The 12343-nt window shown below is 36.4% G+C and overlaps 1 protein-coding gene across 1 annotated transcript; it reads left to right on the top strand.

Moving 5' to 3' along the window:
- Positions 1 to 9330: 9330 nt before the first annotated feature.
- LOC110804981 (cytokinin dehydrogenase 6) lies at positions 9331 to 12069 on the top strand. The gene is made up of 5 exons (XM_022010576.2): positions 9331 to 10099; positions 10401 to 10528; positions 10744 to 11004; positions 11119 to 11381; positions 11501 to 12069. The coding sequence occupies exons 1-5, from the start codon at positions 9502 to 9504 to the stop codon at positions 11820 to 11822; spliced, it is 1572 nt and encodes a 523-aa protein (XP_021866268.1). The 5' UTR covers positions 9331 to 9501; the 3' UTR covers positions 11823 to 12069.
- The last annotated feature ends 274 nt before the right edge of the window (positions 12070 to 12343 follow it).

Raw genomic sequence — 12343 nt, 5'->3', positions numbered from 1 at the left:
AACGTCTAGATAAGGCTTGGGCCTTAGTTGACTGGTCGAAGCTTATTCCTACCGCTTTCTTGAAAGTGTTACCTCACTTAACTTCAAATCATTGTCCAATTCTGCTAAACCTGAGCAATCAAAATAACCTTGAAAACCCTAAACCTTTTCGGAACCTATGTGGTGTTTAGATTTGTATTTTGATAATCTAATGGTGAATGAATGGGCTAAATCTGAAAAACAATTCTTTGATAAAGTAAATGCTATGTCTACTATTTTGGCTACTTGGAATAAAAACTCTTTTGGTAATGTTATTAAAAAGAAAGCCATAATCCTTTCCAGGATTGAGGGTATACAAAAATCCCAAGGCTCAAATGGTTTTTTGTTTTTCTCTTTGATCTTGAAAAATCTTTGCAAGGGAGATCTTCTTGATATCCTTCATCAAGAGGAAACTTTTTGGATGATGAAAGGGAGAGAAATTTGGTTGTTATAAGGGGATATAAATACTTCTTTTTTCCATAAGGCAGTGATTGTGAGAAGAAAGTCTAATTGAATCATTTCTTTAATTTCAGATGTGGGGGAGAGTATTTCGACCCTAAATTGTTGTCTGATCACACAAGATTATGTTTTCAGAAGTTGTTTACTTCCTCCTTTTTGTCATCGAATGTTAAATGGGAACACTTTCCCTTTTGATAAACTAAAATCTAGTTTAGGTTTGTCTGTTAGTGAAATTCCGTTTGAATGTGATATTTGGAACGCCTTGTCCGAAATGGGATCCTTTAAGGCCCCGAGCACCGAAGGCTAAGACTCTTTATTTTACAAGAAATTTTGGGATACCATCAAAGGGGACTTAATTCTGTTCGTCCAAAGTGCTTTCCAAAAAAGTTGTGTGCCCGTCGAGATCAATGAGACCATTATTGCCCTTATCCCTAAGAATGAGGATCCCTCTTCCATCACTCAATTTCGACCTATAAGTATTTGCAATACCATTTATAAAATTATCATAGCTAATAGGCTAAGGGTTTCCCTTCCTCGTAGAATCTTCCCGAACCAAAATAGTTTTATTCCAGGTAGAGGGACTGAAACCAATGTGATCATTGCAAATGAGATTCTTCGTTCCATGAGAGCTAAGAAGGGACATAAATAGTGGTTTTTTCTCCAATTTGACCTTGAAAAAGCCTATGAAAAGTGGGAGTGGAGCTCCATTATTAGTTATTTGGTGAGATATGGCGTGGATCGCAATTCTGTTATGCTCATTATGAGTTACATTTCATCAGTCTCTTCGTTGGTTTTGGTTAATGGCATTCTTACTGACTCTTTTGTTCCTACTAGAGGTATTCGTCAAGGGGACCCCCTTTCCCCTTATATTTTTATTATATGCATGCATGGAAATCTTGTCCTTAATGATTCATGAGGCAACTGAGAAGTTACTTTGGACTCCTTTTAGTATAGGTAGGAAGAGGGTTCCTATTTCTCACCTTCTATTTGAAGATGATATGATGTTGTTTGGGGAATCTCTGTTGGTACCATCTCGAGTCTTAGAAATATTCTTGACACTTTTTGTGAGGTTATGGGTCAAACCATGAGTATTGATAAGAGTAAAGCGTTGTTCTCTAGGAATATTTTGGTTGGGGATAGAGCTTTATTTTGTGATGCTATGAATATCCAAGAGGAAAATGATATCAACCCTTACCTGCGATTTCCTCTCTCGGGGACTAGACCTGCCAAGGCTTGTGTTAAGTTCCTTATGAATAAGATCAACGGGAAGCTTGGTTCTTGAAAATCCAAGTTTCTAACCAAAACAGGTATGTTGGGCCTCATCTCTTCTACTCCCAATACTGTGTCTAAGTATTATATGCAATGTATACTCCTCCCCGAATCAATTATCAAGGCCATTAATAGTTGTTTGGCTAGATTTTTCTGGGAGAAAGGGGTAGATAATAAGGGATTACATCTGACTAATTGGGAGACCATTTCTAAAACAAAAAAGGAGGGGGGGGGGTTGGTTATTAGGTGTTTTAGTGCCTTAAACAGAGCGTATATTTTCAAGTTGTGGTGGACAATGATCCACCAAGGTGACAATCTTGCTGCTAAGGTTCTTAAGGATAAGTATTCTAAATCTAGCAACATGTTTAGGGCTTTCTCCAATGGGTCGCACCTTTCGAAGGCTATGGGAAAATTGTGGGATTTATTTTTGGGGAATATCTCTTAGGGGATTGGGGGTGGCTTCTTTGTTAACCTTTCGAAAGAAAATTGGATGGGAGAGGGGTCTGTTAGACAGCTCATCCATGGTCCTTTAAAAGAATTGAAAACTGATTATGCAGTGAGTACTTGCATAAACAATGGGGTATGGATTTTTCTTCCCTTTCTTTCATTTTTCCCGAGTGTGTGGATAAGGTGTGTAGGTCTGTCCCCCTTCCCAACTAGTTGCTCAATCAAGAAGACTTCATGTTTTCAAAACTCACATCTAATGGTATGTTCGATTTCCAAAAACCTTTGATTATTGTGAAACAAATCCCACTTTGTGGGGAGATTTCTTGGAACTGGATTTGGAAAACGGACATATTCCCAAAGATTTGGTTATTCATTTAGCTTGCTTTTCATGATAGATTACCCCATCGATGCACTCTTTTTGTGAGGAATCTTTGTCTATCTAATATTTGTGCTTTGTGTAAAGAAGCCCCTGAGAACACTCTCCATATTCTTATGGATTGTCCATGAGCTAAAGAAATTCGGTACCTTCTTGGGGTAGATGACGCTTTCTTTACACCATTTTTCAACCATGGTTTCAATTGATTAACTCCAAGCCCACGGCTTCCTCTCAACATATTATCTTACCTTGAAAAACTCTTTTCCCTTTTGTCCTTTGGGCCATTTGGAAAAGGAGGAACAACAACTTCATTTTCTCCCAAATACTTTACAACCCCGGAAAAATGGGTTTTGGATGCCAAAACTCTTGCTTGGGAGCATCATACATCCAGAAACTACACCTTTCCCACCAACCAGCCTACTACCTTCACCCTCCACCTCCTCCCAATAGGCTCAAGTTTAACTGTGACACTTCGTTTGTTGTGAGAAATGCATCAACTAGTATTGTAGGTGTGTGCAGATACAAGGATGGGGATTGGATCATTAGTTTTCAACAAAAATGCCTCAACCAATCTGCCCTCATGGGCGAGCTTCAAGCTATTTTGTGGGGACTGCTCATTATTGAGGACAAGGGTTGGAGCAGTGTCATTGTTCACTCACACTCCAAACAAGCTGTAAACAGAATTTTGCAAGAACATACTATACAGGGTGCTTGTGAGACAATGCAGGGACCTTTATTTGAGGATGCATGAGATTAAGCTTGAGTTTGCAGCAAGGAAAACTAACCAAGTAGCGGATAGGCTAGCAAGAATGTGTCTTATGGATGTAATAAATAATTATGTTGTAGTTATTTATTAACAAGTCCCGGAGTTTGTTTCGAATGTTGTGATGGAGGATAGACCTCCATGAACTTTGTGTAAATTTTAACTCTCTTTTATTCTAATGTCCAAAACTTGCATAAAAAATAAAAAAGTAAAAACCTAGCATGATGCTTCTTTAGTAAAAGTAAATCGAAAAATGATAAAGGTGGCAAACAATGATGGCATGACATGTTTATGTGTCATGATTTAAATTGGAAACTAAAATATTTAATTTATATAACATATTATACATGTTACAAAAAAGGTAGGAAAATCTTAATTTTACAAATTGAATAATGTAATTTTTTATTTCAAAAATATTTATGATTTGTATAGGAATATTTGTTTTCTTTTTTGTACTGACTACCTTATTTACATAATTTTATAGTAAAAATATTATATTGATTGTAAAAATATTTTGATGATGCATGACCTACGTGGCTCCTGTATGTACCATATAGAATCCAACACATAAGATTGCCACAACTTGCGACTTTTATAATTACCCAACATAAATTTGGTTTTGCCACAAAAAAGTACACAGCATGTTTATTCAGTAAGTTGGTAATAACGGTATTACTAATGGCAAATCTGTGCAATAGACGTTCTGACGAATTTTATTTATCATGCATTCATGCCAAATACTTCGTATAAAGTTAAACGAAATACAAGAATGACGAATTTTATTTTGTAATACAATCAGCTGCGAATTTTGGCATCTGCAACTCTTTCAAAGCTGAGATCATGGCACTAATAAAGAGTCTGGAATTGGCTAAGGACTTGGATATTAAGCAATTAATCGTCCAAATGGACAACCTAGCATGTGTACTGATTATGCAAAGCAGAGAAGCTGGGAGTGGGGAATGCTCTAATCTGATTACTCGCTGCCTCAAGCTATTAGAAGATCAAGAATGGTCGGTGAAACTTTCACATGTGTATAGAGAAGGAAATCGGACGGCTGATTGGCTTGCTAACCATGGAGTCTCCCAACACATTCGAATCCAAATTTTTTCTTTTCCTCCTGTTGAACTTGGTAGAATTCTAATTGAGGATGCTAGAGGCGTGGCCTTTCCACGTCTAATTCCTTAGTAATGTTAGCTTAGTTGTTTGTTTGTTTTGCGTTGTTTTCTTTTTCTTTGGAATTCATTCCTCATTTGGATCAAAAAAAAAATCTACTCATTAATTTCAAAGGACTCATATCACCTATAGTGCAGTAATGAACAATCGTCCATTTCCTCTAAAAATTGAGTATGTTGTCCCCGTAACAACAGAGTATGTACTCTACAGCTTTACTCCGAAATTGTTACAGTTATGCTATACTCCGTACTTTGTACAACTTCGATCGTAACAATTAACAAAGCAACAAGTAATGACAAAAACAGTTGTGTGGATGCTGCTTAAAACGTAACATTAGCAAAATTATTGCATAAATGAATAAAAATGAGACTTGATATTGTCTAGTGGTTGACTGGTTGGGATTTAAGACTTCATATCAAAATTAAATAAAAGGATAGACAGATGATGAGACTTAAAATAGGCTACGTTTTTCTTCAAAATGTCCAATCCTACAAATTAAGGGCCACAAAAATGAAGAATACGGGCACCCTAATAACACTAGCCCATTTGATCTTCACATGTCCCATGGACCCATCTTGTACCTCCTCGATTGCTCTTTCTCGTCAAATTTACATTTCGATTAGCTACTCTTTTATACATTTTCGTGCTCTATATATCAAATCTTTCGATTTGATTTGCACACACAATATCCAACACCTACCCAAATTCAAGGCATTTCTGATTCACCGCGACAATACCAGTCTTAAAAGTGAAGTACTATGTCAAGAGTCAAACTTGGATGAGATACTTTTCAATTGTTCAGATTTGATCAAGTCTATTGAGGTATGAGTAGTTCTTATAACCAAACGGGTGTAAAAAACGATTAAGAACAAATCCGCAAATACAATATTGAACAAATAGCAAAAACAATAAAAAAAGACACAGGATAAAATTTAGATATCCTCTCAAATATTATCGTATTTTAAGTTCCTGCAAAATAACACAATATCTCTTCAATTGATGATTTCTCTCACCAATGTATTTTCCCTCTTTTATTTTCTAGTTAGGCTTGAACCCCTTTTATAGGATAAACTAGAAGAAACTCACGTTGACTAGAATTATACTTGTTTCTCAAATCTAAATAATTCTAGGGATTGTTACATACCAAAATATATCTAGTTTCCTAATTAAAATTCTAATTAAACTAGAAAACAAGATATTAAACCAAACAAGTCCTTTTCGTATTCTTTTCGGCTTAACTAAGTTGTGTTTAATTCCTAACAAACCTTCCCTTAAACTCAACATAGTCTCTTCGCGAACCAACGAACAACTTTCAGAGCTTGTCTTCCCTTGAGCCAAAATTTGTCCCTCAATACCTCCTTCAAGTATGAAGAGATTTTGTTTATTTAGCCGTCCCTTTAAGATCACACTCCTAGCCTTGGTGACCTCCAAACGACCTCCCTCAATATGAATAGCACAATCTAAGTCATCCAAACGACCCAAAGATATGAGATTGCGATCAAGTCCCGAAATATACCTTAGCTCTCGTAATTTTTTAGTCTTCCCATCATGTGTCTTGATCTCAACCTCACTTATACCCTCAACTCATGGTCGTCTCTGAAAATTCGGAGGCCCGGTTTTTTTTTCTTTTTTAATGTGGATGCCCTTTACTTAATAAAATGATTAGTAACATTAAAAAACAAAAACAAAAATGTACATACTGGGAGTTGATCTCACAACTTATGAAATATTAAGAGAAGATTGTACAATTGATCAACAAATCAATTAAGTATATTCTATTTGCACGATTTACTATATAACAAATAATTGGGCTATGTAAGTTACCACTAATTTTTTTGGACCCCGAAAAATTTGGAGCCTTATGCTGGAGGTCCTGTTAGACCTCCCTATAAATGGCCACGCCTCAACCTTAGCCTCTTCCCCGTTAGGCAAGGTAACACACAACCCATCACTTTGTTTATAAGAAATAAACCGCTCCTTCCTACAACAAATATATTGTGAGCATCCCGAATCCAAAATCCAACCCTCTTTTGGATCATTACTCTCCTCCACCATTAGAGCCATATCCTCATCAATTGCAATAGTAGCGACACCTCTAACCCTATCATTCCTCAACACCATCAAGTGTTCCTTGTAGTTAGGACACTTTGATGGTATATGTCATACCTCGTCACAATACCAACACTTGGTGTTGGAGTTTGTATTGCTCGCCTTCTTCTTGCCTTTCCGGTTATAGCTACTACCCTCCGCTACTAATCCTGCTCCTCAATGGATTGATGACGATCCCCCTTGATTCATGAACCTATCCGCCTCGAATAACGCCACCGCAGTATCGTCCAAACCAATTGTTGTCTTCCTTACCAGTAAACTAGTTATCACAGAGTTATAACTTTTAGGGAAAGATGTCAACAATAAAATTTCCTTGTTCTCCTCCTTGATTTTTACATCTAAACTCGTCAATTGGGTGATCAAGCTATTAAACTTATTTAGATGATCTTGTACTGCGACGTCTTCCTCCATCTCAGGTGAATAAATGTCATTTTTCAATAACAACTTGTTGGCCAATGACTTAGATGCGTACATCGTAATCTATTTTTCCCTCAACTCTTTTGGATTATTATCCTCTAGAACGTTGTACTTGATCTCCGGTGCAAGAGCCAGTCTGATCGTACTAGTAGCCCGTAGTTGCATATCCTCCCACTTGTCCTTGTCCACCAAATCGGGTTTCTTATCCTCCAAAGTCTTGCGAAAACCTTGATGTATAAGAATATCCTTAATTGTACTTTACCACAACGAGAAATTCATCTTCCCGTTAAAAGGTTCTACCTTGTACTTATTCCCGAAATCATCCATGGCTAAACCCAGCTCTTGATACCAGTTTGTTATAACCAAGCGCGTGCCACAAACGACTAGGAACAAACTCGTAAATACAATATAGAAGAAATAGTAAAAACAATAATAAAAGACTCAAGTGTTTGTGAGAAAATTAAGATTTACTCCCCTCGAATATTATCGTATTATTAAGTTTCTGGAAAATAACACAATAACCCCTTAATTGATGATTTCTCTTACCAATGTATTTTTCCTCTTTTATTTTCTAGGTATGCCTAAACCCCCTTTATAAGCAAAACTAGAAACCCACGTCTACTAGAATTATACTTGTTCCCCAAGTCTAAATAATTCTAGAGATTGTTACATACCAAAATATATCTAGTTAGCTAATTAAAAAAATGTAATTAAACTAGGAAACAAGATATTAAACCAAACAATCATGTTTCGTATTTTTGTTGACTTAACTAAGTTGTGTTTAATTCCTAACAGTCTTATTACCGCCGTTCCCTGAAAAATCTTTGCGTTTAATATTTAAACGATAATTAAGGAAATTTGATGATCATATGATGGTTGGGGTAATAAGTGGGGAAATGAGTAGTTTTAAATTGTCTAACCATTTAAGTGAGTGAAAATTAGTAACTAAACATTGTAAGTGGATAAATTGGGGTGGACTGCCATAATAAAATTGCAAATTGTTTATGTGGTACTTATATTCCATAAACGGAATAATGTAGAGTGTATAAAAACTTCTAGGAATAGGGTAAAGCGAAAAACGTAAATAATTTTAAAAAGCATAGGTGTTATTAGATTAAGTGACTTTCGTTTCAGATTTAGGTGTCGGGTTTTTTCGGGTTGGTTCATTGTGGAAAACAAATCCATTTTAATTGTAATTGACTTTATTCGGGACCGTCTCAGATCATCTAATTTTGATTTTGAGACGAGTTGGTTTCTGGTTATCTGTTTTTTTTTTTTGTATATTACCCCGTAAATGGATACCACATTTCTTACTCAATTTTAATGTACTTAAAAGTTTTATTAGTTATTTGTGGGACATGTTACGGACTATTACATATACCAACAAATAAAACACATTCTTTGTTTGGGGCTGCGGCCCTCTTCATCAACAAAAACATTAAACAAAAACAAATAAAGACAATTCTTAATTTAATTCTGACGAAGTATAGTAGAAGGTGTATATGTATATACTGTATTGATATTATCTTCAATCAATATACTGTTGGGACATTCTTCATTATTCCTAAACAAGAGAGTTTTGCACAATATTTTTTTTTTTTTTTGCAAGGTAAGATGAATAGCCCTACCGGATCGGAACCCCGTACGGGTCAACCCGTCCGGGTTAACAGGCTAGACACTTTGAGAGTGGGGGGCCTCAAAGTGCCCCTAGTGGGGATTGAACCCCCAACCTTTTGGTTGGAAGGTGGAATCTTTTCCACTAGGCCAAGACACTTGATTTGTTTTGCTCAATGAGACCATTGATATTGATTATAAATAGTCAGTAATATTATAAATCAATCTGCTAATTAATCACTGGTGATAAAGGAAAGGCCATTGTGATGGCTACTGTTTGGAAAAAGTGTGGCTTGTTGATTTGGTGAATATTTTTATTTTGTTGTGGCCTTTTTCTGTTTGATGAAATTGCACATTGGATATCATTTTTATCAAATATAACTATGGATCTGAGCCATATCGAATAAAAGAAAAGAGATTTCGCTACACAAAATTAAAAGGGGTTCTGTTATGCAATCGCAGAGAAGTATCCTATTTAGGATTAAAAGTGTACATCTTTTAAAAAAATAAGAAAAATCAATAGCGGCACTAGAGGATGCTCATATGTGACATTTCACGGGACTTAGCTTTAACAATCTTACACGAAAAAGCGACCAACAAAAAAAAATCGTATAATAAAATTTAACTCTCCCACCAAAGTAGTAGACAGTCGCCATACGGTTTCTTACCCCCGTGTAAGAAAGAAAGTGTAAGTTGACTGAGCCACCCAACATCACACCCCTATAAATTCCCTTCACTTTCTTTGAATCTCTCACTCTAAATCTTGATATATAACAAAGAGCTTTCATCTTGCATTCTCTAAACAACCCAAAAACAGCAAGTTTTCGATACAGCAGTCGTAAAAGAAACAAACAAAATGAACCCTCAGGTTCAGCTTGCTAAATATAGTAGTTACCATAAGATATGGTTAATTATCTTGTTCATAAGCATTACTTTGGTCACTCCTCTTCCCTTAGAAAATCTTCCACTCGAAGGCCAATTCAGCTTCGAGGAAATTAACCATGCAGCTCGCGATTTTGGCAACCGATATCAACTGCCTCCCTTGGCAGTTCTTCATCCAAAGTCAGTTTCTGACATAGCCAAAACTATAAAGCATGTATGGAAAATGGGTCAGGGTTCTGACCTTACAGTCGCAGCAAGAGGCTGTGGCCATTCTCTTCAAGGCCAATCCCAAGCCCATCAAGGTGTCGTGATCAACATGAGATCTCTTCGACTTCATCCAATACAAGTAGTAGTCCAAAATGGAGTAGTCCAGCCTTATGTTGATGTTTATGGAGGTGAACTGTGGATCAACATCCTGCATGAATGTCTGAAATATGGCTTGACACCTAAATCTTGGACAGATTATCTTCATCTATCAGTTGGAGGTACTTTGTCCAATGCTGGGGTTAGTGGACAAGCTTTTCGCCACGGCCCGCAGATTAGTAATGTCCACCAGCTTGAGGTTGTTACAGGTGTGTGTTTGAATCCCCAAACTCCAATCATCCTTCATCACAAAAACAAAAATGATGTTAAACTGTTTTCTTTTTCTTAGATAATATATTTCTTTAAGAAAAAGTAAAGAGTGCACTTGTAACAAAAACATTGGCAAACACATTAGATAATTTGTTTGAACTTTATCCTACATAATTATTGCCTTAAATTGGATTAAAAAGGTATTTAATCAACTATGTCCTCTATTTGCAGCTTGACCCCTGTTATCCTGAAATAGAAATAAGCCCACCACTAATAATAATTTCTTGTATAATAATGCAGGTAAAGGGGAAGTAGTCAACTGTTCCAAGAAACAAAATGCTGAACTCTTTCACAGTGTTCTTGGAGGACTTGGACAGTTTGGTATCATTACTCGAGCCAGAATTTCTCTAGAACCTGCTCCCCAAATGGTAAAGCTCAGCTGTTACATTATGATTAGAGGGTAATATACAACAGTTCAGAGTTTAACTTACTAAATTTCCGAAGTTGCATAATATGTTGGGACGACATAAAATTGAAATGAGGCCTATAATTTAACCATGGACGAAGTTGTTCATGTATGAAGACTGACTCCTTTTCTCCCTAATATTTATCTAGCTAACCAACAGAAACTCTGGCGAAACAGGTGAAATGGATCAGAGTTCTGTATTCAGATTTTGACACATTTGTCAGAGAACAAGAACAGCTGACAGTAGCAAAGGCAACATTTGATTACATTGAAGGTTTTGTAATAATAAACAGAACTGGCCTCCTAAATAACTGGAGAACGTCTTTTGACCCACAAGATCCAGTTCAAGCCAGTCAATTTAGTTCAGATGGGAAAACACTTTTCTGCTTAGAATTGGCAAAATATTTTAAGCATGACGAAGCTGATCTTGCAGACCAGGTAAATACTAAATAAGCCTTTCGATTTGGTACTAGTTAGTATAATTTTTAAGTAACATACTCCTAGATAATATGACTACTTATTCTGCCTTAAATCTAATTTCTCTTAATGCAGGAAATCAAGCTCATGCTTTCGCAACTAAGCTATATCTCATCTACTCTTTTCATAGCACAAGTCTCATATGTGGACTTCTTAGATAGAGTTCATGTGTCTGAGATAAAACTGCGGTCAAAAGGATTATGGGAAGTACCACACCCATGGCTCAATCTCCTAATCCCTAAGAGCAGCATTCACAGGTTCGCGGAGCAAGTGTTTGGAAACATACTCAAGGACACAAGCAATGGTCCCATTCTCATATACCCCGTTAACAAATCCAAGTACAGCACAATATTTTAACTCCTTAAACATTCAAGTGAACTGATTGCCTATTATCTGACTCAAAATTACAACATGATTATAAGTATGGTTTGTTATGTTTTTTTGATTTTTTCCCTAGGTGGGACAACAGAACCTCGGTCGTTATTCCAGAAGAAGATGTGTTTTACCTAGTGGGATTTCTATCCTCTGCAGTTCCTTCTTCGACAGGAAGTGACGGCTTAGACCATATCTTGAGTCAGAACAAAAGGATTCTAGATTTCTGCGAATCGGGCCGACTTGGTGTGAAGCAGTATCTGCCCCACTACAGCACACAACAAGAGTGGAAAGCACACTTTGGTCCAAGGTGGGAAGTCTTCAAACAAAGGAAATCTACTTATGATCCTTTGGCGATTCTTGCACCAGGACAAAGAATTTTTCAAAAGTCTTTACCCATCTCATGACACATTTTAAAAGGCTACATTATAAACTTTATAAAAGCAGAATTTCGACGGATGAAATAGAGATGTTTCATAAGTAAGCATTATAATTAAGATATAGTAACTGTAATTATCAGAGTGACTTGTGATTAGTGGTTTAAATTGATCTGCAATGTATGTAGCCACAAATATACATCAAAGGGGTCGTCTAGGGGCCCTTTCAAGTTTGAGGCATACTAATCATTAAACCAACCTATTTTTCTTGACTTCATGCAACGTTGTTTACAAACTTAGTTGAAACTTTAATAAAATTAGATAGTGGTGAAGCTTATACGTTACTATCTTGAAAAGCATAAACCATCTGCAAGCTATGTTACTCAGACACACTAACTTGGATGGGACGCCAATATGTGTTCAAGTGTTGGACTCTGCTATTTTACCAAAATTTTCCATTACTCTAGTCCAATATCAGGTGTCAAGTATTCTCCACACACCCTTTTGCCGGAGGGTAAAGTATAGGACACCAGTAATTGAGGTAAAATGAA

The sequence above is a fragment of the Spinacia oleracea genome, chromosome 1 (assembly GCF_020520425.1).
Source record: "Spinacia oleracea cultivar Varoflay chromosome 1, BTI_SOV_V1, whole genome shotgun sequence".
Taxonomy (NCBI): domain Eukaryota; kingdom Viridiplantae; phylum Streptophyta; class Magnoliopsida; order Caryophyllales; family Amaranthaceae; genus Spinacia; species Spinacia oleracea.
This window is presented reverse-complemented; position numbering and strand designations above follow the sequence as displayed.

What these genes read in the sequence shown, in the direction of transcription:
- LOC110804981 (XM_022010576.2), top strand. Translation starts at nt 9,502, where the DNA reads ATGAACCCTCAGGTTCAGCTTGCTAAATATAGTAGTTACCATAAGATA. An exon ending in CCAGCTTGAGGTTGTTACAG is followed by an intron (nt 10,100 to 10,400) that starts GTGTGTGTTTGA and finishes ATAATAATGCAG; the next exon opens with GTAAAGGGGAAGTAGTCAAC. An exon ending in TAGAACCTGCTCCCCAAATG is followed by an intron (nt 10,529 to 10,743) that starts GTAAAGCTCAGC and finishes CTGGCGAAACAG; the next exon opens with GTGAAATGGATCAGAGTTCT.